At 55.2% G+C, this 27,069-nt stretch overlaps 2 protein-coding genes across 2 annotated transcripts; one reads left to right on the plus strand and one right to left on the minus strand.

Annotated features, from left to right (window-relative positions):
• The first annotated feature begins 1,609 nt into the window (after nt 1-1,609).
• On the plus strand, nt 1,610-18,412 carry LOC116969342 (malate dehydrogenase, cytoplasmic-like). The gene is made up of 9 exons (XM_033016204.1): nt 1,610-1,678; nt 3,291-3,371; nt 3,918-4,014; nt 5,172-5,350; nt 15,179-15,301; nt 16,068-16,187; nt 16,673-16,762; nt 17,176-17,296; nt 18,264-18,412. The coding sequence occupies exons 1-9, from the start codon at nt 1,676-1,678 to the stop codon at nt 18,272-18,274; spliced, it is 825 nt and encodes a 274-aa protein (XP_032872095.1). The 5' UTR covers nt 1,610-1,675; the 3' UTR covers nt 18,275-18,412.
• Nucleotides 18,413-21,236: 2,824 nt separating this feature from the next.
• LOC116969346 (maestro heat-like repeat-containing protein family member 1) lies at nt 21,237-26,231 on the minus strand. The gene has a single exon (XM_033016210.1). The coding sequence runs from the start codon at nt 26,229-26,231 to the stop codon at nt 21,237-21,239; it is 4,995 nt and encodes a 1,664-aa protein (XP_032872101.1).
• Nucleotides 26,232-27,069: the final 838 nt, after the last annotated feature.

Here is a 27,069-nt window from a genome sequence, read left to right on the forward strand (position 1 = left end):
GTGGAGTCAAGGGATATGGGGAGAAGGCAGGCACGGTATATTGATAGGGGATGATCAGCCATGATCACAATTAATGCCGATGCTGGCTCGAAGGGTCGAATGGTCGAATGGTCTCCTCCTGCACCTATTTTCTATCTTTCTAATTGGCTTGGTAAATGTAAAAATTGTCCCTAGTGGGTGTAGGATATTCTTGATGTGCGGGGATTGCTGGTCAGTGCGGACCCGGTGGGCCGAAGGGCCTGTTTCTGCGCTATATATCCAAACTAAACAAGTGGTGGGCCAGGAGTTCGCTTTGAATGTGTTCTCTCTTTTGTTATTGCACTATTTGTGATATGCTGTTTGGAATTAAAAGCCATGCCAAAGAAAGCAGCTGAGATCATTATTTGTCTCAGCCCCGTGATAATATTAATAGGTCTTTCCCATGTAAGGATCGCTGAACGCCTTCGCTCAGTGCGCCTGATCTCCCGGTTGCTAAACACTTTAATTCTCCTTCCCATTCGCACACTGATCTTTCTGTCCTATGTCCCCTCCTTTGTCAGTGAGGCTAAACTGGAGGAACAGCATCTCATATTTCGCTTGGGCAGCTTACAGCCCAGTGGTATGAATATTGATTTCTCTAACTTCAAGTAACCCTGGCATTTCCCTCTCTCTCTCTCTCTCTATCCCTCCCCCACACAAGTCGCACCAGCTTCTCGTTTTCACCCAACAAACAGCTAATAATGGCCTGTTTCCTTTATCATTGTTACTTTTTTTGCATATCTTTCATATCATTCTTTATCCCTCTACAACATCATCGTCTATGGGGTGGGAAGATTGCAACCTTCACGTGGTCCGCCCTGTTTCGACAAATCCAATCAACCTGCTATGCACAATCAAATAAGATCAAATAGAACGTATTGTCCTACGACGTTAGGCTGTGCACGCCACACGCAAGAAGAAGATCGTCGTCTACATTTCTCGTTTCTCTTTCCCGTAACGTTCAGTATGAAGAAGAATCTCGACCGGAAAAGTCACCCGTTCCTTCTCCCGAGAGGTGCTGCCTGTCCCGCTGAGTTTACTCCAGCTTTTTGTGCCTATCTACAGTTTAAACCAGCATCTGCAGTTCCTTCCTACACTGAGGAGGCGTAAGGAAGGTTCGGCATGCCCCCGACAACTCTCACCAACTTCTACGGATGCGCCGCCGAACGCATCTAATGGGGATATTGCAGAGAGTTGTGGATGCAGCCCAGACCATCACGCAAACCAACCTCCCTTCCATCAACTCCATCTACACCTCAAGCTGACTGGGGCAGAGGGTCAGCTGATGGGGGGGTGGTTGACAGGGGCAGAGGGTCAGCTGATGGGGGGGGGTTGACTAGGGCAGAGGGTCAACTGACAGGGGGGGATTACTAGGGCAGAGGGTCAGCTGATGGGGGGGGTGGACTAGGGCAGAGGGTCAGCTGACGGGGGTGGTTGACTAGGGCAGAGGGTCAGCTGATGGGGGGGCGTGGACTCGGGCAGAGGGTCAGCTGATGGGGGGGGGGGCTGATGGTGGCGTCACGCTGGTCACCAGCGACGTGGGGCGTGCGTGACGAGCAACGTGGGGCGTGACCAGCTGGCGGGAGGGAGGGGGCGCGTTGCCAGGGGCGACCGGTCGTCGAGGGCGGCCTCCCTCCCTCCGCCGTCAGTCGCCGCCATGGTGAGTTAGTCCCTCCCGCGGAGCTGGAGAGAGCGAGGGAGTGAGTGAGGGAGACGCACCCATCGGGCTCTACCCCGCCCCCCGCTGGACGAAGCAGCACCTCGCCAACTCTACCCCCAGGCTTCTGCGGGGCGAGTAGGCCCCTGAGGGGCGGGGACGGACCAACCGCCGTGTGGGAAGGGGGCGGGACGCACGCTGATTGGCTGGCGGCGATGTCAATCAGCGACTAGGCGGCCGCAAGTCCCTTAGCAACACGCCTCTCATTGGCCCATTTATTCAATTGGTTGGAGGAGGCTAATTTAATGATTGGTGGGCGGTGTCTCGTCTTCACACCATCCCCTTCCTTGTCTCTATGTCTCCATGCTTACATTTAAACTCTGTTGTTACCTTCCCCAAGATAACAATGAGCGTGGTGTCTCTTTTTCACACCATCCCCTTCCTTATCTCTATGTCCATGCTTACATTTCAATTCTGTTGTCACCTTCCCCAGCTAACAATTACCTATTCTACATTTTCATAGTCCCTTCTCTTTTGATGTCTCTTCACACCTTACCCTTCCTTATCTCTATGTCTCCATGCTTACACTTTATCTCTGTTGTTACCTTCCCCTAGCTAACAATTATCCTACATTTTCATAGTCCCTTCTCTTTTGATGTCTCGTTTTCACACCTTACCCTTCCTTATCTCTATGTCTCCATGCTTACACTTTTTCTCTGTTGTTACCTTCCCCTAGCTAACAATTATCCTACATTTTCATAGTCCCTTCTCTTTTGATGTCTCGTTTTCACACCATCCCCTTCCTTATCTCTATGTCTCCCTGCTTACATTTCATCTCTCTGGCCACCTCAACCATGGGCAACAATGGTCAATTAATACTACATTTTTCTTGAACCCCATCTCTTTGATATCTTGTTTTCACACCATTCCCTTCCTTATCTCCATGTCTCCCCGATTAAATTTTATCACTGTTGTTACCTTCCCCTTGCTAACAATTATCTACTCTACATTTTCATAGAGTCTCTTCTCTTTTGATGTCTCGTTTTCACACCATCCCCTTCCTTATCTCTGTCTCCCCGATTACATTTTATCTCTGCACACAAAAAATGCTGGAGAAACTAAGCGGGTGAGGCAGCACCTATGGAGAGAAGGAATAGGTGACATTTCGGGGCGAGACCCATCTCTGTTGTCATCCCTCCCCAAGCTAACAATTATCTACACTACATTTTCATAGAGTCCCTTCTCTTTTGATGTTTTCACACCATCCCCTTCCTTACCTCTATGTCTCCCCGATTACATTTCATCTCTGTTCTCACCTCAACCATGGGCGACAATGGTCAATGATCATTAACAATGATATTTCTTGAACATCATCTCTTTTGATGTCTGGTTTTCACACCTTACCCTTTCTTATCTCTCTCTTTCTCTCTCTCTCTCTCTCTCTCTCTCCCTCTCTCCCTCCCTTCTACCCTCCCCCCCCCTCCCCCCCCCCCCCCAGCGTGAGGTGCCGATTGGAAGGGAGGTTGGTTTGTGCGATGGCCTGGGCTGCGTCCACAACTCTCGGGTTAACTATTGCATCGTGGCACTAACTTCACTGCCACGCGTCCTATTGCAGGCCGAGCCAGTCAAGGTGGCGGTGACCGGAGCTGCCGGACCTACCGCCTACTCCCTGCTGTACAGCATCGCCAATGGAGAGGTGTGTGGCAACCAGCAGGCAAGTACAGTACAGCCAGTCTGAGGAAGGGTCTCCACCCGAAACCTCACCCGTTCCTTCTCTCCAGAGATGCTGCCTGTCCCGCTGAGTTACTCCAGCATTTTGTGTCTACCCGGTTTAACCCAGCATCTGCAGTTCCTTCCTACGCAAGTCCAGCACAGCACGGCCTCTCCCGCTCTCCGCTGCCTCAGCCTGCCCTTCTGCTCCACTCTCTGTCACCTCACTTCCAACACTCCCTTCTTTTGTCCCTCTTTCCTTCCCTCAGCCTCTCCACTCCCTCAGTCTCTCCCTCTCTCCGCTGCCTCAGTCTGCTCATCTCCACCACTCAGTTGCGTCATTTCTCCACTCCCTTCTTTTGTCCCTCCCTCCCTCCGTTTCTCCCTACCTCCACTCCCTACCACCTCAGCCTCTCCCTCTCTTCATTCCCTCAGCCTCCACCTCAACTCCCTCAGCCTCTACCTCCCTCCACAATCTCCCTCCCTCCACTCCCGGAGGTGCCTTTACACTAAACGTGTGTTACTCTTGCAGCCTGTGGCCCTGGCGCTGCTGGACAGCTCCTCCATGCTGGGAGTGTTGAGCGGAGTGGCAATGGAGCTTCAAGACTGCGCCTTCCAACTCCTTCAAGGTAACGGGCTTGCTTTGGGTCCGACCCCTTGCTCATGTGTGGAATTGACACTCGGCACCCACTCTGGCCAGTTCCCACGGATCCATCTGAACCCGTCCAAAGACCTGGGCATCGCGGTACCACAGCGGGTAGAGCTGCTGCCTCGCAGCTCCAGAGACCCAGGTTCGATCCTGACCTTGGGCACTGTCTGTGTGGAATTTGTACATTCTCCCTGTGACCAGCGTGGGGTTTTCCCCGAGTGCTCCGGTTTCCTCCTGCACTCCAAAGACGTGCGGGTTTGTGGGTTAATTGGCTTCTGTAAATGGTCCCTAGTGTGTAGGGTAGAACTAGAGCACGATGCAGGGCCTGTTTCCGCGCAGCGCCGTATCTCTAAAGTGTAAAGTAACGTCATGCTTTACAGCCTCCAGAAACAGACCACAGACCGCTAGGCTTACCTGGGGGAGGACCCGGAGAAAACCCACGCAGGTCACGGGGGGAACGTGCAAACTCCGTACAAACAGCACCCCTAGGAGGGTCGCCAACTGTCCCGTATTAGCCGGGACATCCCGTATATTTGGGCTAAATTGCTTTTCCCGTACGGGACCGCCCTTGCCCCGTATTTGACCGCTACTACTCGGGTCGAGGGGACTGTCGGGTCGTCCGGCCCCCGCCTCACCCGTCCCGACGTAGTGCAGCCCATGGAGTGCAGCAGCAGCGCCTCGCCCGTGGCCCCGTCGGTCGGGAAGCAGCCCGGCCTAGCTGTCTGACCTTCGCTTACCGCCGACACCACCACCACCCCTCCTTCTCACGGCCGATCGCCGGTTCACGAGTTGGACGGGGCGCCGGACTGTGCGGGCGGCCCCCCCCCCGGGGCCAAAACTCCTCAGCTGGCCCGCCGGCTGGGCTTTGTGTGCAGTCCAGCACCCGGGGCCAACTCATCATTCACCCAGACACGGCCGAGTCGGTCAACGAATAGCCGTCGGGAATTTGTCCCGTATTTTGACCTTCTGTCCCTTATTTGGGAGTGAGAGAGTTGGCGAACCCTGACCCCGAGTCAGGTTGGAAGCCGGACCTCTGGCGCTGTGAGGCAGCAGCTCTACCCGCTGCACTAGGCCCACCGTGCTCTTGAGTTTTCCCCTCAACGTCTCCAGCTTAACGGGGGTTTGCTGTGGCCGCAGGGGTGACGGTGACGGACCGGGACGAGGTGGGCTTCGTGGGGGCGGACATCGCCGTGTTGCTTGACGCCGTGCCGACGGCGCAGGACGGTGCGGAGCCGAGCAATCTCTGGAAGGCCATTGTGCGGAGGTTCAGAGCACACGGTCGTGCCTTAGACACATACGCCAAGAAGTCGGTCAAGGTAGGAGCCGCATTCTCTCCTCCGCCTGTTTGTTCCCCCCCACAATCTTTCCCGGGTTCCTTCAGAGATGACTCAGTGGGTGAGTTTATTAGAGGCCAATGTTTTTACACAGAGGGTGGTGGATGGATGGAATGAGCTGCCAGAGGAGATAATTCAAGCAGGGACTCTTGCAATGCATAAGAAACGTTTCAACAGTTACATGTATAGGAAGGAACTGCAGATGCTGGTTTAAATTGAAGATAGACACAAAATGCTGGAGCAACTCAGCGGGACGGGCAGCATCTCTGGATAGAAGGATTGGGTGACGTTTTGGTCAGTATGAAGAAGGGTCTCAACCTGAAAAGTCACCCATTCCTTCTCTCCAGAGATGCTACCTGTCCCGCTGAGTTACTCCGGAAATTTGTGTCTATCTTCAACAGTTATATGGAGCTTCTACTTGCGAGTCCACACACAAGATTAGAAGTTGTTCAGCAGCCGGAGCTGAACACACTTCTCGGCATCTGCATACAATGGTGTCTGTCTTGTGCTTCTTGTGCGTGGTGGTGGAAAGATTGGTGGAAACAAGGCCACGACGTGAACTATCTTGCCTTGACCCCAGTCACATGGATAGGACAGGTTTACAGGGATTTGGTCAAGCGCAGGCAGGCGGGACTAGTGTAGATGGGGCATGTTGGCCGGCGTGGGCATGTTGGGCCGAAGGGCCTGGTTCCATGCTGTAACCTACAAACTCGCGAGTCTTTGGGGCAGCACAGTGACGCAGCGGGTAGAGCTGCTGCCTCGTAACGCCAGAGACCCGGCTGAGAGTGCGAGCGTGCGTGTGTGTGAGTGCGCATCTGTATGCGCGAGTGTGTGTGGGAAAGAGAGACCTGGCAGCTGCAATTCTGCCCCCTGCCTCTAGGGAGGGGTGTTGTGCTGCGTAACGTGATGGGAATTGCCTGAGGACAGGGAGCATGGGCAGTGTGGCCTCTTGATCCTCGCCTCCTCAATCTGCTCCCAATTGTTGGAATCTATGAAGGAAAAGATCCTGGGAAAGTGCCGGTTTGCAGTCAATCCATCTCCCGGCCCCCGGTACCACATATCTCCTATTAGACTGGCCCGTGTCACAGAACATAGAAACGTAGACCATTGGACAATGCAGCACAGGAACAGGCCCTACGGCCCACAATGTCGGTGCCAAACATGATGCCAAGCTGAACAGCGGCACGGTGGCGCAGCGGTCGAGTTGCTGCCTCAACAGCGCCAGAGACCCGTGTTTGATCCTGACCACGGGTGCTGTCTGTGTCAAGTCAAGAGAGTTTATTGTCATGTGTCCCAGATAGGACAATGAAATTCTTGCTTTGCTTCAGCACAACAGAACATAGTAGGCATGAATAAATACAGTGTGACCATATACCATTGAATTGGTCTGAAGAAGGGTTTCGGCCCAAAACGTTGCCTATTTCCTTCGCTCCATAGATGCTGCTGCACCCGCTGAGTTTCGCCAGAACTTTTGTCTACCTACCATTGAATTATATATATATACACACATAAATAAACAGATAAAGTGCAATGGGCTATTAATGATCAGTTTTGTTTGAGTTGAGTTTAATAGCCTGATGGCTGTGGGGAAGTAGTTATTCCTGAACCAGGATGTACCAAATTTCAGGCTCCTGTACCTTCTACCTGCAGGCAGCGGAGAGATGAGTGTGTAGCCAGGATGGTGTGGGTCATTGATGATGCTGCCGGCCTTTTTGAGGCAGCGACTGCGATAGATCCCCTCGATGGTAGGGAGTTCAGAGCCGATGATGGACTGGGCAGTGCTTACAACTTTTTGCAGTGTTTTCTGCTCCAGGGCGCTCAAGTTGCCGAACCAAGCCACGATGCAACCGGTCAGCATGCTCTCTACTGTGCACCTGTAGAAGTTCCTTGACAAGAGAGTTTATTGTCATGTGTCCCAGATAGGACCATGAAATTCTTGCTTGCTGCAGCACCACAGAATATTGTAGGCATAAATACAGATCAGATCATATCAGTGTGACCATGTACCATAGAAATATATATATACACGCATAAACTGTGTGTAGTTTATATACGTTCTCCCCATGACCACCGCGTGGGTTTTCTCCAGGTGCTCCGGTTTCCTCCCGCATCCCAAAGTAAGAAAGAACTGCAGTTGCTGGTTTAAATCGAAGGTAGACACAAAATGCCGGAGTAACTCAGCGGGTGAGGCAGCATCTCTGGAGAGAAGGAATGGGCGACGTTTCGGGTCGAGACTTTTGAGTTACTCCAGCATTTTATGTCAGGCTTGCAGTAAATTGGCTTCTGTAAATTGTGCCTCGTGTGTAGGGACTGGATGGGAAAGTGGGATAGTATAGCACTAGTTTGAATGGGTGATCGCTGGTCGGCGTGGACTCGGTGGGCCGAAGGGCCTGTTGCCACGCTGTATTTCTAAACTGCACTAAACCACACCTGGCAGCACCTTCCATGCACCCACCACCCTCTGTGTAAGAAGGGTTGCCCTGCTCATCTCCTTTAAACTCTCATTCCCTCTCCCCTGACACTCAGTCTGAAGAAGGGTCTCGATCCGTAATGTCACCCATTCCTTCTCTCCAGAGATGCTGCCTGACCCAATAGACAATAGGCGCAGGAGTAGAGGCCATTCGGCCCTTCGAGCCAGCACCACCATTCAATGTGATCATGGCTGACCATCCCCAATCAGTACCCCGTTCCTGCCTTCTCCCTATATCCCCATGACTCCGCTATCTTTAAGAGCCCTATCCTGGTCTCTCTTGAAAGTATCCAGAGAACCGGCCTCCACCGCCATCTGAGGCAAAGAATTCCACAGACTCACAACGCTCTGTGAGAAAAGGTGTTTCCTCGTCTCTGTTCTAAACGGCTTACCCCTTATTCTTAAACTGCGGCCCCTGGTTCTGGACTCCCCCAACATCGGGAACATGTTTCCTGCCTCTAGTGTGTCCAGACCCTTAATAATCTTACATGTTTCAATAAGATTCCCTCTCATCCTAAACTCCAGAGTATACAAGCCAAGCCGCTCCATTCTCTCAGTATATGACAGTCCCGCCATCCCGGGAATTAACCTTGTAAACCTACGCTGCACTCCCTCAATAGCAAGAATGTCCCTTCCTCAAATTAGGGGACCAAAACTGCACACCATACTCACTAGAGCCCTGTACAACTGCAGAATGATCTCTTTGCTCCTATACTCAACTCCTCTTGTTATAGGAGACAGGAAAGTGGGATAACAGAACTAGTGTGAACGGGTGATCGATGGTCGGCGTGGACCAGGTGGGTCGAAGGGCCGGTTTCTATGCTGTATCCTAAAAGCTACACGAGCTCCATTTTAATACAAAATGGTTGACCGAAGCAAGGGCACTTCTATAAATATCCGCACAGCTGCTTTTTGCATCAGTGTGGGACGGCAGTTTTTGTCATAAGCGGCGATGCTATTATTAGCTAGGCCGCCGATAAACTATTTGGGTCTATATTTGTCCAAACCACTTCAATTCCAGGACTCGAGTGAGTGAGTGGGTTGGTGACTGACTGATTGATACAGAGGGACGTGGCGTGGAAACCGGAGGTCCTTCGGCCCACCGAGTCCACGCCGACCCAACCAGCCAGCGCCCGTTCACACTAGTACTACGTCACCCCACTTTCGCATCCACTCCCTGCACACGGGCCGCTTGACGGCACTCACTGGAGCTTAGAAGGACGAGGGGGGACCACATTGAAACTCACCGCACAGTGAAAGGCTTGGATAGAGTGGATGTGGAGAGGATGTTTCCACTAGTGGGAGCGTCTAGGATCAGAGTCCACAGCCTCAGAATAAAAGGACGTAGCTTTATAAAGGGGATAAGGAGACATTTCTTTCGTTGGAGGGTGATGAATCTGTGGAATCGATTGCCACAGGCGGCAGTGAAGTTAAATCAGCGGATATTTTGGTTGATGATTAGTACGGGTGTCGGGGCTTATGGGGAGAAGGCAGGAGAATGGGGTTGAGAGGGAAAGATAGATTAGCCACGATTGAATGGCGGAATAGACTTGATGGGCTGAATGGCCTAATTCTGCTCCCATAACTTCTGAACACAGCGCCAGTTTACAGAGGCTAATTCATGTATGTTGGGTTAGAAATATAGAAACATAGAAACATTGAAAATAGATGCAGGAGGAGGCCATTCGGCCCTTCGAGCCAGCACCGCCATTCATTGTGATCATGGCTGATCATCCCCTATCAATAACCCGTGCCTGCTTTCTCCACATATCCCATGATTCCACTAGCCCCTAGAGCTCTATCTAACTCTCTCTTAAATCCATCCAGTGACTTGGCATCCACTGCCCTCTGTGGCAAGGAATTCCACAAATTCACAACTCTCTGGGTTAAAATTGTTTTTTCTCACCTCAGTCTTAAATGGGCAGCCTCCCCTTTATTCTAAGACTCTGGCCCCTGGTTCTGGACTCACCCAACATTGGGAACATTTTTCCTGCATCTAGCTTGACCAGTCCTTTTATAATTTTACTTCGGAGTCACGTGAGTGATTCCGTGAAGAACCCGTTCAGCGCGCATGCGCGGCATTTTACGTCCAGCAGAGCAACAGCAGCACAGCGGGAGTCAGGCGCTCCCGCTATGGAGGTGAAAGAACGGACCGTCAGGTAGCTGACGTCGGCTTTTTCTTTCACAGGGAGCCTTCTGCTGTCCGGCAGAGAAGAAAGGCTCTCCAACAAACCTGTCCCCCGCTCGACTCCACGGAGGAGCGTCCATCTGGGCGGGGGGCAGCAACAGAACAGACTTGTCCCCCGCTCAACTCCACGGAGGAGCGTCCATCTGGGGGGGGCAGCAACAAGGCGTTAGGACAGCTTACCGGGCGGTTCGCTATACCCCGACGCCGAGCCCAGCCCGCTAGCGCCTGAGCTGCGGGCTGGATGTAAAGCCAAGGAAGAGGCGTCTGGCCGGTGGCTCCGACTTATCGGACGGGGACGTCTCTCCACCCAGGTGGGGGAGAGACAGCCGCCTGAGCCGCATGGAGCGGCTCTTGGAGCAGGAGCTCCAGCGAGGTGCACCCCAGGAGGGGCGCTCTCGCAGAGGGGGGTCAGGCACTCCCTCCACAGTGCCTTGTGCACTGTCCATTGCTTCCTCCTTTCCAGAGGATAGCTTTGGTGACCAGGACTGGGCTGGTCAAGAACAGGGGCAATGGCTGAAGATCTCGGGAGTATGCAAGGGGTGCAGGAACAGGAAGAGCTGCTAGGTGTGGTGGACAGCTACGTGGAAACCCCACGTGCAGGAGGCCGTTAAAAGCCTGACGACAGCCATCACATCGTTTTTTCCTCGTTTCCGTGGACAAATACGGAGATGACCACAACCTTCGTAAACAAGTCATAAGACCTGCCATAAAATCCTACATTGCGGGGTTGTGCATACCCCAGCCACTGAGCCAGACCCACTGCTCTTTGGCAAAAACCTCACAAAGCATATGAAGGACATGCAAGAGGTTTTACAAAACTTTCGACTCATGAGGGCAGGGCCGGGACGAGTAACCAAAAACAGTAATTCCTACGCAGCAGCACCCCATCGCGTCCATCAGTCAACGTCTACCATATCGGACTGATGAAAGCTCGGGGTCCGCATTCTATCACCGAAAGTCTTCTTTAGACCAGGGCCCAGAGCAGACCCCATGGAAAATGTGCCACCCCCCAACGTCACCGCCACGTCAGACGACGTGCAACACTCGTTGGACCGGCATGAAACAGAAGAATATCCATAACCATGGAGGTAGGTGGGTCTGGTTCCTACCAGTATATAGAGTAATACTAACACATGGAAGTCTATCATGAGTGATCAGTATATACTCAATGGCATTAGTGAATACAAATACAATTCATACTAGAAAAATTGCCACTAGGTCAACATTCACCCCAGAGGGTATTTTTTACCCTCTCCGTTAAAGAAACAAGAGGGACAAGCTGAACTGGTGAGAATAATTACAAAGGGTATCATGGGAAAACCTGAACCCTTGCAATTCGTATCAAATATATTCACTAAACCCAAAAAAGATGGTGGATGTCGCATCATCATTGACTTAACTTCACTAAATATGTTTGTTAAGTATATACATTTCAAAATGGAACCGGTTGTTACTGCCAAACAACTAAATTCCAAAGGATACTTCATGGCAAGCATTCATCTTAAAGATGTTTACTATTTAGTACCATTCACAAGGATCATCGCAGATACCTGAAATTTACCTGGATGGGGCAGCTATAGCAGTTTAAAGCGTTACCCAATGGGTTCACATCAGCCCAAGAGTGTCACCAAGACACTAAAACCAGCTCTGGCAATATTCAGAAGACAAAAACATATTGTCATGGCATATCTTGATAATATCCTAAATGGTAGGCAAGACCATGAATTTGACTATGTTAGCTGTTCAGCTACCAAACAGTTACTCGAAACCCTGGGGTTGTCTTACATCCAGATAAATCTAAGTTGAAGCCATCCTCTATTATGGACTACTTGGGCTTCACAATTAATTCAGTCTACGTGACTGTAACATTGCCAAGAGACAACATAGTTGAATTGGCACAATCATGCAACAATTTAATGGTCAACAAACTACCAACTACTCGACAAGTAACAGAGTAATTGGGAAAATGGTAGCAGCATTTCCGGCTACATAATTCGGACCTTTGTACCAAAAACGACATACAGGTCATTATGATCGTTTCATGAAGTTACCCACTGAAGTAATATCAGAACTACAGTGGTGGGCAAAAAACGTTTGACATAGTTTCAGCCTATTATCATCACTAACCCTACGTCAGTTATCCAAACAGATGCCAGTGCTCAAGACTGGGGAGCAACTAACTCTATATCCAGCACAAGTAGTAGATGGACTAACCCAGAATCATCGTTACCACTTAAACTGGGCATTAATTATCTAGAGATGTTGGGTGACTTTTATGGTTTAAAAGCATATGCATAAATATGCATCACTTGCATGTACGGTTATAAATAGATAATACTACGGTGGTGGCCTACATTAACCATATGGGCGGCATAAAATTGGTATCTTGCGACAAGTTGGTCAACACAATTTGGCAATGGTGTGTCCAAAGACATATTTGGCTATCAGTAACTTACCTGCCAGGTAAGCTAAATACAGTGGCAGACACCAGGTCACGTAAATTTAATGACAACATCGAATGGATGTTAAAACCCCCAAAAAAATTTCCACAAAAGTTATCAAGCAATATGGCACGCCAGATATCGATTTATTTGCATCGAGGCTAAATCACCAGGTACCTATGTATGTCGCTTGGGAACCAGACCCTGAGGCAGCAGCGGTAGATGCGTTCGCGCTGGATTGGGGAAATTCTTCTTCTATGCATTTCCTCCCTTCTGCCTCATCAGTCGGGGACTACGCACAGTACAAATGGACTCTGCTTCAGGTATTTTGATAGTACCCGACTGGCCTACACAGCCATGGTTCCCAATACTCCATGACATGGTTGTTGAAACTCCGATGGTATTCCCCAGTGACCCAGAGTTGTTAACACCCAGTGTCGGGCACAAGCCACCCGTGCCATGAAAAAATCAAACTCCTGGGTTAAGATTCTGCACAAACCACTTCTGGGACTGGGATTATCATAACAAACCGTCGACACCATGTCAGCATCCCTCCGAACATCCACTAAAAAACAGCACTTGTCCAGCATCAAAAAATGGGAGAAGTACTGCTTGGATACAGGGACCACCTACTCAACCGCTACAGTTACCAACGTACTGGAATTCCTGGCGAACCTTCACCACGATGAAGGACTCAGCTACAGAGCCATCAACACAGCTAGAATTGCCCTGCCTGTCTATTTAAAACCAGCTCCAGGACAACAGGCCATGGGGTCCCACCAGCTGGTGGTCAAACTAATGAAGGGTATTTACAACTCTAACCCCCTAGATCAAGGTACACCCATATATGGGATGTCAGTGTGGTCCTGACATACCTCAGGGGATGGCCACCAGCCAGATCCCTCAACCTGGAACCATCCATGCTCAAAACACTCATGTTGATGGCACTTGTAGCTGCACAGAGGGTCCAGTCACTATACCTATTGCGACTGGACACCATGCTCACAGCTCCAGACCAGATCTCTGTCGTTATCCAGGGAATGATCAAACAGAGCAGACCAGGAACACCTAATCCAGTCGTGGAATTCCGGGCTTACCCGCCAGAAACACGGTTATGTGCCATGACCCTATTATCCTACATAGACACAACCAAAATATTCGAGGGAGATGAAAAGCCTTGTGGGTCAGTCATAAAAAACCTTATGGTCGAGTGACGAGCCATTTCGAGATGGCTCAAGCAGGTGCTAAAAGCTGCTGGGATAAAAACTAACATGTACAAATTTCATTCCACCAGGGCAGCATCCACGTCGACGGCTAAAAGAATGGACGTGCCTATAAACCACATCCTGGCTACAGCAGGATGGTGGGGGGAAAGACCGTTCAGAAATTTTATAATAAGCCGTTGGCAAAACCTGTTTTATTTGCAGGAAAGATTTTACAGACTGCAAATATTTAATTTAAGCCCAGGGGAGCAATTTAATTTCTTTGTTGTTATTGTTAAAAAATACCATTGTGTTTTTCTACAAACAGATTCATTGGTTGGTTACGATAACACACTTCCTCCCTCAAAGACTTCGGCAGTGATGAAGTAATAACTGTTACACGGTTTGAAATCACAGAGCTTTGAAATCTTCACGGAATCACTCACGTGACTCCGAAGTAAAATAGTAAGATTAAACGAGAACTTACCAGTTTGAAGTTTGATCTGTATTTTATGAGGAGTTACGATGAGGGATTACGTGCCCTCCGCTCCCACCCTCAATAATATGGGTCAAATTCATAAACTGATGTCTCCTTATCTTTACTATGTTTACTTCAATAACTGTGTCTATCTGTGATTCCACACCGCTGCTTTGAAGTATGCCGCGCATGCGTGCTGAACGGGTTCTTCACGTAATCCCTCATCGTAACTCCTCATAAAATACAGATCAAACTTCAAACTGGTAAGTTCTCGTTTAATCTTACTATTTTATCTGTTTCTATAAGATCCCCCTCATCCTTCTAAACTACAGTGAATACAAGCCTAGTCTTTTCAATCTTTTGTGAGAAGAGACCAGAGCACCTGGAGGAAACCCATGCAGTGACGGGGGGAGGACACACGTAGACACATATGCGCAGACGCACACGCACACGCGCACATACACACGCAGACATACACAAGCACACTTACACACACGCGCAGACACACTCACATATACACGCACACACGCAGACACACACGCGGACACACACGCAGACACTCGCACATGTGCATATACGTACGCACACTCACGCAGACACACACAGAGACACACACAGGCAGACACACATTCACGGACAGACATAGACAATCGGTGCAGGAGTAGGCCATTCGGCCCTTCGAGCCAGCACCACCATTCAATGTGATCATGGCTGATCATCCACAATCAGTACCCCGTTCCTGCCTTCTCCCCATATCCCCTGACTCCGCCATCTTTAAGAGCCCGATCTAGCTCTCTCTTGAAAGTATCCAGAGAACCGGCCTCCACCGCCCTCTGAGGCAGACACAGACACAAACGCACAGTTATTCTCTGGTGCCGTGACCGGCCCTTTCCCACCCTCCTTTCCTTCACAGGGTCCAACAGCAGACTGAGGAGGTGAGGAGGCAACTCTCCCGCCGAGCCGTCCGGAGCTTGGCCGCCCTCTCGTTCCCCCGCTGTCCTCTCACTCCCTGTCGTTCCGTCACCCCGCAGGTCCTGGTAGCGGGCAACTCCGCCAACACCAACTGCTTGGTGGCCATGATCTCCGCCCCCTCCATCCCCGCGGAAAACTTCACCTGCCTGACCAGGAGGGATCGGGACCGGGATCGGGACCAGGTAGGAAACCTGGAATAGCTCTGGGATCGGCTGGGCTTGGATTCACTAGGATTTAGAAGGGTGAGAGGCGATCTTGTAGAAACACGTAACATTCTTAAAGGGACTGGACAGGCTGGATGCAGGAAAAATGTTGAGTTTGCATTTTGGAGCAAGGAGGCCCTACTGCAGTTGTACAGGGCCCTGGTGAGACCGCACCTGGAGTATAGTGTGTACTTCTGGTCCCCTAATTTGAGGAAGGTTTGAGGGAAGACACTCTTGTTATTGAGGGAGTGTAGCATAGGTTCACCAGGTTAATTCCCGGGATGACGGGACTGACATATGATGAAAGAATGGGTCGACTGGGCTTGTATTCACTGGAATTTAGAAGGATGAGAGGGTCATCTTATAGAAACATGTAACATTCCTAAAGGGATTGGACAGGCTAGATGTTCCCGATGTTGGGGGGGAGTCCAGAACCGGGGGGGGAGGGGGTGTCACAGTTTAAGAATAAGGGGTGGGCCATTTAGGACTGAGTTGAGAAAAACCTTTTCACCCAGAGGGTAGGGGAGATTGCAGAGAGGGGGAGAGATTGGAGAGCAGCATTTTGTCTCTGTATATATTTTTACTATCTCTCTGCTGCCTCCTCTCCCACATTTATTCTCTCTATCTCTCTCCCTCTCCCCTTCTTCCTCCCCTTCTCACCCTCTCCCCTTCTCCCCTTTCCCTTCTCTCCCCTTCCCCTTCCTCCTCTCTCCTTCCCCTTCTCTCCCTCTCCCCCTCTCCCCAGGCCTTCCTACATCGGGAAGCCCCCGTGATCCGGGCTGGAGCTCGGACGTTCTCCAACTCCGCGTCAGTGGCCAGAGCCACCTGTGACCACCTGTGTGCTTGGTGGTCCGGGACAAAGCAGGTACTGGGCCCGTTATAGTTTTAGAGATACAGCGTGGAACCGAGCCCACCGAGCCGGCGCCGCCCAGAGATCCCCCCCCCCCCCGCACACTAACACTATCCCACACACTCGGAACAATGTACAGAAGCCAATTAACCCACAAACCTGCGAGTCCTTGGAGTGCGGGAGGAAACCGGAGCACCCGGAAAAACCCACGCAGGCCACGGGGAGAACGTACAAACTCCATACAGACAGCGCCCGTAGTCGGGATCGACCCCGGGTCCCCGGCGCAGTGAGGCAGCAGCTCTACCCGCTGCGCCACCGTGCCGCCCCAATTATGCCTGCAGCCTGCACGTCGGCCACTAGTTGCCGCTGTTGCTCATGAAGAGAGACAGCAGTGGGAACGATGCCCTTCGGCCCATTGAAACCATGCTGACCATCACGCCTCCTTGTGCACCAATCCTTCAATAATCCCACCTTTGTGTTACATACCCCCACTTCCGCAGGGAGAATGGATGTCCATGGGAGTCGTGTCTGATCGGAATGGCTATGGGATTCCTGAGGGACTGATTTACCCCTTCCCTGTCACAGTGCAGGTACTTCCAATTCATGTCTCCCCTCCCTCTCTCTCCCTCCCTCTCCCCCTTCCCTCCCTCTCCCCACCTATTCCCCTCCCCTCTACCCCTCCCTTTCTCTCCCTCTCTCACCTCTCTCCCACTCCCTCTCTCTCTCTCCCTCACTCTCCCACTCCCTCTCTCTCTCTCCCTCACTCTCCCCCTCCCACCCTGTCCCCGTCCCTCTCTCTCTCTCCCCCCTCACTCTCCCACTCCCTCCCTCCCTCTCCCCGCCTATTCCCCTCCCCTCTACCTCCCGTCCCAAATCTCTGTACAAGTGCCTCCTGGTCTCCATCTTCTCCCTGCCCCACCACTTTCCCCCCATCTTCTCTCCTCCTCCCCGGTCTCCGGCCACCCAGTGCCCCGCTGAGTGACCGTCTCCGCTCTGCCCGCAGGCTGGACGTTGGCACATCATCCCGGGCCTGGTCCTGCCCCGGCTCCTCCGGCAGAACATGGCGCTCTGTGCCCGGGAGCTGCTTCGGGAGAGGGACAGAGCCCTGGCGTCTCTGGTGAACAGTAAGTGCTGCGGCAACCTGGCGACGTGGGTAGTGGTGGTGGTGTGGGGGGGAGGCACGTGTCGATGGGGGTGCGAGTGGAGAGGTTGTGGACGCAGCCCAGACCATCGCACAAACCAACCTCCCTTCCATTGACAGGAGCAAGGAGGTCCCACTGCAGTTGTACAGGGCCCTGGTGAGACCACTCCTGAAGTATTGTGTGCAGTTTTGGTCTCCTAGTTTGAGGAAGGGACATTCTTGTATTGAGGGAGTGCAGCGTAGGTTCACCAGGTTAATTCTCGGGATGGCGGGACTGACGTACGATGACAGAATGGATCGACTGGGCTCGTATTCACTGGAATTTAGGATGAGAGGGGATGTTATAGAAACATATACAATTCATAAGGGTAGATGCAGGAAGAATGTTCCCCATGTTGGGGGGAGTCCAGAAAATAGGTGCAGGAGTAGGCCATTCGGCCCTACGAGCCAGCACTGCCATTCAATACAATCATGGCTGATCATCCAAAATTAGTGCCCCGTTCCTGCTTTTTCCCCATATCCCTTGAGTCCATTAGCCCTGAGTGTTAAATCTAACTCTCTCGTGAAAACATCTATTGAATTGGCCTCCACTGTCTTCTGTGGCAGAGAATTCCACAGATTCACAACTATCAGGGTGAAAACCTTTTTCCTCATCTCAGTCCAAAATGGCCGACTCCTTATTCTTAAACTGTGTGTGACACTCGGTTCTGGACTCCCCCAACATCGGGAACATTTTCACTGCATCTAGCCTGTCCAATCCCTTTAATGAATTGTACGTTTCAATGAGATCTTCCTCTCATCCTTCTAAACTCCAGTGAATTCAAGCCCTGTGGACCCACTCTTTCTGGGAGGTGAGCGAACGGCAGGAGGGGCTTGAGGGGCCGAATGGCTCCCCTCTGTGTCTTGCGCACATCTTCCTTTTGAGTGACGATCGTCTCTCCTGCATGCAGGCCACCTGTGAGGGCTCCTGGTCCGGATCGGTTACGCTGGAGTGGGAGATCCAAGCCGGAGACAGTCCCGGCTTCCCGAGGAGATGCTGGAGGTCAGAGCCTTCCCGGTGAACACCCGGCATGGCACGGCACACCCAGCTCGCCGCAAGCTGTCGGTACCCAGCCAGGGGAGGCTTACATTCACTGCCAACGTGGAGAGGATGTTTCCACCAGTCTAGGACCAGAGGGCACAGCCTCAGAATTAAAGGACATCTTTTTAGAAAGGAGACGAGGAGGAATTTCTTTAAAATGTTCGTAAGCGACAGGTGTAGAATTAAGCCATTCAGCCCATCAAGTCTACTCCGCCATTCAATCATGGCTGATCTATCTCTCCTTCCTAACCCCATTTTCCTGCCTTCTCCCCATAACCCACATTAATCAAGAATCCATCTATCTCTGCCTTTAATATATGCACTGACCTGGCCTCCACAGCCTTCTGTGGCAAAGAATTCCACATATTCACCACCGTCTGATTAGACAATAGACAATAGGTGCAGGAGTAAGGCCATTCGGCCCTTCGAGCCAGCACCGCCATTCAATGTGATCATGGCTGATCATCCCCAATCAGTAACCCTGTTCCTGCCTTCTCCCCATATCCCCTGAATTCGCTATCTTTAAGAGCCGTATCTAGCTCTCTCTTGAAAGTATCCAGAGATTAAACAAATTCCTCCTCATCTCCTTCCTAAAAGAACGTCCTTTAATTCTGAGGCTGTGACCTCTGGTCCTGGACTCTCCCGCTAGTGGAAACATCCTCTGCACATCCACTCTATCCAAGCCTTTTCACTAATCTGTACCTTTCAGTACCCCCATCTTTCTTCAAAACTCCAGCGAATATAGGCCCAGTGCCGTCAAACGCTCATCATTTGTTAAAAGTAATGGACATTCCTTTAGAAAAGAGGCATGGAGGAATTTCTTTAGTCGGACGGTGGTGAATCTGTGGAATTCATTGCCTCAGACGGCTGTGGAGGCCAAGTCAAGCGATATCTTTAAGATGCAGATACAGGTACTGGTACACACTAGGGGCGACTTACAGCAGCCTAATACCCCGCCAGTATCCTTGGGGGCGTGGGTGGAAACAGGAATGCCTCCCTTCCCCCACCCTGGGGAGGGATTGGGGGGGGGGCTAGAGGAAAGCCCGCCCCCTAGCAAACCAAACAAGATGGTGTCCAACCCAGGCTTTGTGGGCCGGTCACGGAAGTGGATCTGCAATCTCGCGTTACAATCGCTCTTTTAAATCTCCGACAGCCACGTTTCAGATTTTAACTCTGCTCCCTTTAAGGGCCTGTCCCACTTAGGCTATTTTTAGGCGACTGCCGGCGACTGTCATAGTCGTAGCGGGTTGCCGAAAAACCGGCAACTGGACCCCCCCTCCCCCTTCGACATAAAATTTGAAATAGAATCATCACTTTAACAACATCAAAAAAAACGAAGTCAGCTCCGGCGACAACCTACGTTGTCTGAAGAAGGATTTCGGGACGAAACGTTGCCTATTTCCTTCGCTCCATAGATGCTGAGTTTCTCCAGCACTTTTGTGTACTTTTGATTTTTCAGCATCTGCAGTTCCTTCTTAGACAACCTACGTTAACCTGGCAACATCTACGACAGCACCTACGTCAGGAGAAGTCAAGCTACGCTCACTGGCGTCAAACCCACTGTGTTGAAAATCCAGCGGCAACAAGAAAGACACTACGACTCTTTGGGCGACTGAGGGGACGACTCATGACCATTCAGGCGACACCCTGGCGACAGCCTAGTCACCTAAAAAAATTGCCTAATGCCCCTGTCCCACTTCGGAAACCTGAACGGAAACCTCTGGAGACTTTGCGAGCCAACCCAAGGTTTCCGTGCGGTTCCCGGAGGTTTTTGTCAGTCTCCCTACCTGCTTCCACTACCTGCAACCTCCGGCAACCACCTGCAACCTCCGGGAACCGCACGGAAACCTTGGGTGGGGCGCAGTGTCTCCAGAGGTTTCCGTTCAGGTTTCCTAAGTGGGACAGGGGCATAAGTCTATTTTAGAGATACAGCACGGAAACAGGCCCTTCGGCCCACCGAGTCCACGCCGACCAGCGATCCCCGTACACTAACGCTACCTTAACACACACACATACTGGGGACAATTTACAACTGTACCAAAATAGTCAAGATGGCACCCGGGGTCTGGTACTGTAAGGCAGCAACTCTACCGCTGCGCCATCGTGCCACGCTTTATCCCTTATCTCCACGCTGTGGACGGCTCGATTGTAATCACGCATTGTCTTTCCGCTGACTGGTTAGCGCGCAACACTAAAAGCTTTTCGCTGTACCTCGGTACACGTGACAATAAACTGAATTCAAGCTCCACACCCACACACACACACGCGGACAGCCCCAGAGGTCGGGATCGAACAGGGTCGGTAGAACAGTGAGGACGGTGACACTAATTCCGCCTTCCTCACCACCTCCCCCCCCCCCCCCTGTAAAAGCACAACCCAAAAAAAACTGCTCGTAACAATACTCAGGGAGTTTTTTTGTCGGCTTTTAATGCAATTCTGCCCGATGGTCTTTTTCTTCCTCCTCCTCCTCCCTCGGCTCGGACAATGGGTCGGGTATTCGGACGGCGTCTCTGCTAATCATCTCTCGGGACCCTCTCGGAGAGCTTGAAAGGCGATTTCTTCAGGGGGAAGGTTTCCGTGCAAACATCCGGCCACCTCCTCGCTCGATCGATCGATCGCTCGCTCGCTCGGGACGCAAAGGGTCGGAAGGGGCTGCTTCGCTTCCCGGGTCAGTAACCCCCTCCTGTCCTCTCCTGTCATGGTGGACTAGGAGAGGAGGGAGAATGGTGGTGGGGAGGGGGGGGAGGAGGCAGAATGGAGGGGCAGGAAGGAGGGAGGATGGGGAAGGAGAGAGGATGGCTGGGGGGAGATAAGGAGGGAGGGATGGGGGAAGGAGGGAGGGTCAATGGAGGAGGGTGAGAGCTTTGGCCACCCGCACCCTGACGCTGGCCACAGGGTCCTGCAACATGGCGGTGATGTCGGAGCAGACGCTGCTGTGCGAACCGGCCTGGTGGTACTTCCTGGGCAGGCGGTGCATGAGGGAGGCGGCGAAGACCACGGCGTTGCCACGGATCTCGGGCAGCAGGCTCTTGAAGAAGGTGACGCCGACCACCAGGTAGATGCTGACCTTGGCGGGGAAGTCGGACACCACCATGGCGGCCAGGCCCTGGAGGAAGTCCCAGTAGTCGCTCGGCCCGTCGCCGGGCAGGCGGTTGGTCAGCAGGTCGGCCAGCCCAGCCGAGCCCACCGCCGGGCCAGCCCGCCGCAGCGCCTCCTTGCAGGCGGCCGACACCTCGCCGCTGCCGTCGTCCAGGTGGAGGATGAGGCTGACCAGGCTGGCGTGGAGCTGCTCCGAGTAGACTGGCCGCAGGTCGCCGCCGGTGAAGCGCGACAGGCCGCCAAACAGGCCGAAGGCCTCGGCCCGCACCCGGGCGCTGGGGTGCTCGAAGAGCAGCTGGGCGGCGGCGATGAGCACGGCCAGCGGGGCCCGCAGGTCAGCCTCCTCCAGGCGGGGCAGGAGGCGGGAGAGGGCGGACATGGCCTCCAGCTTGACCAGGTCCAGCGGGTCGCTCATGTCGTCGTCTTCGCCCACCCCCACCCCCACCCCGGTCGCCATGGCGCCCAGCAGCTTGGCCGAGTAGAGGCCCAGCTGGTCGGGGTCGCCCCGCGGTAGATTAGCCAGCCCGCGGAGGGCCAGCAGGCGGACCAGCGGCACCTGGTCCCTCAGGCAGCCGAGTAGGCCGGAGACCAGCACATCGGTCAGGTGGAGGTCCCGGGCTGCAGTCGTCTCCCCCAACAGTTCCCCTAGGAAAGCGGCCAGAGTGACCCGCTGGGCCTTGGCGGCGGTGGGCAGGGCCCCGGCCAGGTGGTGGACGACGGCCGTCAGGCGGGAAGAAGCGGAGGAGGCCATGGCCCGCCCCAAGATGGCCGCCCCCTCCGGGTGGCGCTCCGGGTCCCTCAGGGCGTCCCAACCGCCGGCCTCCCGCAGCCGCTCGTCCACCTCGCCGCTGCCGCCAGCCAGCAGCACCGCCCGCAGGGTGTCGGCCGAGTACTGGCACACGTCCACCGGGCCCTGGCGGGGACGCAGTGCCGGGGGAATCCGCCACTCCCGCGGGCCGCAGGCCGCCAGCAGCTCCCCCGGGAACTCGACACCTACGCTAGAGCTGAGGTGGAGGAGGAGGACGGAGAAGAGCTGAGGGTAGAGGGAGTGAACAGCGGCGGCGGATGATGATGAGGAGGAAGAGGTGGGGGCCATGTTGGTCAGCATCTCCTTCAGGGCGCACACGATGGCCAGGGGCTCCAGGGCCGAACAGACGGCCCCTCCTCCACCACCACCACCATGGGCTTGAGAGCCTTTCCTCTGGGCCGGGTCGAGATGCTTGGCCAGGGCCTCCAGCAGCAGCTCCATGGCCCCCGAGGCCAGGCCGGTCTCGCCGCCCAGGGCCCTCCAGATGTCGCAGGTGTTCTTGTCGAAGGGGAGCGGGGAGAAGAGGAGGCAGGAGACCACCTCGGCCATGTTCTGCGAGGCCAGGACGGAGATGAAGTGGACGACGGACAGCTTGACCTGCTCGCCGGTGATCCACTGCAGGCGGATGTAGAGAGCCTTGAGGATCTCGGCCACCGTGCCCTGCAGGGCCGAGCCGCAGGAGAGGACTACCGTGTTCATCACCACCGAGGCGGCGCTGGAGCTGCTGACGAAGTGGTCGTCCAGCCCCTCAAAGAGGACGAAGAGCAGGGGCCCCACCTGGTCGCGGGGCAGGTGGCTGGCGATCACCTTGGCCAGGTCGGAGGTGACCCGCAGCAGGACGCCGCTGTCCGACCCTTCCAGCTGGCCGGCCGAGGCCTTCAGGTGCTCCACCAGGGGGTCCTCCTGGCCCTCGGGCAGCCCCTGGCAGCGCAGGTGGATGTCGAAGAGGATGCAGATGCTGTCCATGGCCAGGCTGCGGACGCGGAGGGCCGGGTCGGTGCAGCGGGGGGCCAGGCGGCCCAGGATGGAGCCCAGGTGGCTGAACTCCTGCTCGGCGCGGGGGCTCATCTTCTCCAGGTACAGGCCCACCAGCTCGCGGGTCACCTCCATGGCCCGCTCCCTCTCGTGCTCCTTGGTGGAAATGACCCAGCCCTCCACGTGCTTGAAGATGGCCTGCAGCCCGTCGGGGCTGAGGTCGTGCAGTAGGATCTCGCCCAGCAGGCCGTGCAGGGCGGCCATGGTCTCCCGGTAGAGCTCGCCCTCGCCGCCGGCCGGCTGCAAGCCCACCACGCCGTCCAGGCATGTCTTGATCAGCTCGGTGACGTACGCCTTGTTCAGGGCCGGCCCGAGCTTGATGAGGAAGGAGCAGGCCGTCATGGCCAGCTGGCGGACAGGCGTGCGCAGCTGGGCCCGCGACTCGGCCTTGACCAGGTTCTGCATGTTGGTCAGCAGCTCGCCCTTGCGGGCAAAGTGGTAGGAGTGGCGGTGGCGGTTGGCCAGAACGGCCTTGGCGATGAGGGTAACAGCCTTGATGAGGCTGAGCCGCACCATCAGGTCCTTGCTCTCGATCTTCACCCCCAGCACCTTGGCATTGGTCAGGTTGATGATGTGGCTGAGGATGCCGCCATCCATCCTGGGCAGCAGGAGGTCCTCGGGGGCGTAGAGAGCCACGTACCCGTAGCAGAGGATCAGGGTGCTCTTCATCCTCTCCACGTCGCCCTCCAGCCTCTCCATCAGGGCGTTGAAGAAGCCGGCCGTCTTCTTCATGGAGTCCAGCTTGACGAAGTCCTCCAGCCGGGCCAGAGTCTTGTCCAGGTGGGTCATGGCGCAGAAGCCAAAGCCGATGGCCAGGCCCTCCTTCTCCAACACCTCCTGGTGCTGGACGCTCAGCAGCATCTCCTGGAGCTGCTGGTCGATGATGTCGGCCGCGTGGGTGTGCTGGAGCACAATGCCGCCGCACTTGTAGAGGAACTGCTTCTCCCGGGAGGCCAGCGGGTGGCGGGGCGATGCGGCGTGGGCCTGCCAGGCGTTGAGGAGAGCCGTCACCTCCTGACCCAGCCGCCGGGACCAGCCGCCATCCGCCACCGCCTCCAGGGTCTTGAACAGGAAGAGGAGCAGGCTCTTCTCCCACTGCTGGCGGGGGTAGTATTCCTCCGAGCCGTCCCGCAGGTACTGGGCCAGGTCGGGCAGCTCCTCCCTCCAGGGCCGCTCCAGGGCCGGGTGGAAGGAGGGCCCCATGGCCAGCAGCAGCCTGAGGGCCGGCTCGCCCCGGCCCCCGCCCTCGTAGGGGGCCGAGGCAGCGGCCAGTAGTCGGGTGAGCAGGGCCTGAGGGGAGGGGAGGCCGGGCCTAGTGTTGAAGGCCAGGGCCTCCACTCCGGCCTTCCGTCGGCGGACAGCCAGGCGCTCCAGCACCCGGCAGACCGGGGCCAGCCCCTCGGTGTAGCGTAGTGGGGTGATGTAGCCCAGCAGGGAGGGCCACAGGGCCCGCTCCAGGCCCTCGGAGGCCGCGGCCTGGCCTAGCAACTCCTCCGCCCGGGCCCTCAGCTCCGCCGAGGCCTGGGGGAGGCTGCACTGCGACACCACGAACTCCAGCACCTGGCCCGCTGCCTCCGCCATCGACAACGACGACTCCTCCTCCGGCTCCCCCGTGTCCAGGTAGCCCCCGGCCAGCAGGGCCCCCACCACCTCAAGGGCCCCGCGGCGGACTCTGGCCCCACCGTCAGCCAGCGCTGGCCGCAGGGCCACCATGATGGCGGGGAGCCGGCCCTCCATCCGCTCGGGGCAGGAGGCGAGCAGGTGCCGGAGGAGGGAGAGGGCGCCCACCTTCCCCTTCTCGTGGCCGGCCATCTTGTGGGCCAGGAAGCGGAGGGGCCCGTCGGCCGAGACGTCCGCCAGCAGACCGAAGCAGGCCAGCACCTCCTCGTCCGGGCTCTCGGCCCCTGCGCCGCACGCCTGGTGGTGGAGGGGCTGCAGCAGGGACTCGGCCTGCTGCTCCAGGGCCCCGGCCCCCCGCCCCGCCCGCTGGGCCGCCTCCAGCACTCGCCGCAGGCACCGGGTCACCTCCCGGGCCTCGGCCGGCCTCCGGTAGCAGGCTAGGAGTCCCGGCACCAGCCGGGGCAGTTCATCGAGCAGCTTGCCCGCGGGCAGCAGCGGGGCCATGTCCCCCAGGGCCGACAGCACCTCCAGACGCACCCCCGGGTCCCTCAGCTGCAGCCAGACGTTGAAGAAGACCTCGTAGGCCGCCTGCACCTCCTGGGAGAAGTCCTCCGTGGCCAGGGTGGGGTCGGGGGGCCGCTCGCGGTAGGTCAGGATGCAGCGGCTGAAGGAGCCCAGGGCCGAAGCCATAGCTGCCTTCAGACGGTCGGGGCGGGCCTGGTTCAGCATGGGCATGGTGGCCTCCATGATGCCGGGCATGTAGGGCATGGTCCCCGGGACGTTGGCGAGCGAGAGGCGGGCCACCGTCCTCACCGCGTAGTAGTCGGGCAAAGCCTCGGGCCTAAAACCCAGCAGCATCTCCTCCAGGACCTCCTCCGGGAAGCGGGCCCCCAGGGCAACCAGCAGATCGCTGAGGGCCTCCTTGGACGTGTCGGGCCAGGCCTCGCCAGGCCGGGCTAGCTCCGCCCGGGCGGACGACACCACCTTCTTGGCCAGCAGGTCCCCCACCCGCTCGCCGGCCTCCCGCACCATCCCCTCCATGCCGCGCAGGATGAGGGCCCGGTGGGCCTCCTCCAGCTGCGCCCGCCGGGCCAGGTAGTCGTGGCAGGAGGCCAGGGCCAGGTCGGGGTGGCGGGCCCCCAGCTGGCGCAGGGAGCGGCCCACCTCCTCCCTCACCCCGGGGTCCCGGTCACAGGCCGCCTCGCACAGGGCCCGCAGCGAGTCCTCCACATCGCAGGAGGCCATCTTGGTCCGGCTGTGGTCGGCCGGCCCCATGACCCCCTCACCACCACCTTGGCCTTCCACCTTTCCTCCCGCTCTCCCCACCCCACCACTCTCCCTCTCTCCAGCCACCTCTCCCTCACTCTCACGCTCCCTCTCCCTCTCTCCCCACCCCACCACTCTCACCTCACTCTCTCTCTCCAGCCCACCTCTCGCTCTTTCTCTCTTTCCCTCTCTCTCTCTCTCTCTCTCTCTCTCTCCACCTCTCCCTCACTCTCTCTCTCCACCCCACCTCTCCCTCACCTCACTCTCTCCAGCCCACCTCTTCACTCTTTCCCTCTCTCTACCCCACCTCTCCCTCACTCTCACTCTCTCTCCTGCCCACTCGCTTTCTCTCTCTCTCTCTCTCTCTCCACCCCACACTCTTTTCTCTCTATCCCAACACTTTCGCCCTCTCCCCACCTCTCTTTCTCTCACTCTCTCTTTCTCTCTCCAACCCGACTCTCCCTCTTTCTCTCCCTCTCTCTCCCCACCCCACCTCACTCTCCCTATCTCTCTTTCTCTCTCTCTCCACCTTTCTTTCTCTGTCTCCACCTCTCACCTCCTCCAACCACCCCTCTCCCCCCCTCTACCTTCTCTCTCTTTCTCTCCCTCTATCCCCACCTTATCTCTTCCTTTCTCTCCCCACCTGTTTCTCTCGCGCCTCCCTAATACTTTCCCTTTCTCCACACCTTTACCTTAAGGCTTTCTCTCTCCCCCCACTCTCTCTCCCTCTCCCACTCCTCTCTCCTCTCTTTCCCTCTCTCCTCCCCTCGTCTCAGTCTATAACGCAAGGGGCTACATCACCGGCCACTCGCTCACTGCCCCCTACAACCTTTAACCCCTTCATTAA

The sequence above is a fragment of the Amblyraja radiata genome, unplaced genomic scaffold (assembly GCF_010909765.2).
Source record: "Amblyraja radiata isolate CabotCenter1 unplaced genomic scaffold, sAmbRad1.1.pri S158, whole genome shotgun sequence".
NCBI lineage: Eukaryota > Metazoa > Chordata > Chondrichthyes > Rajiformes > Rajidae > Amblyraja > Amblyraja radiata.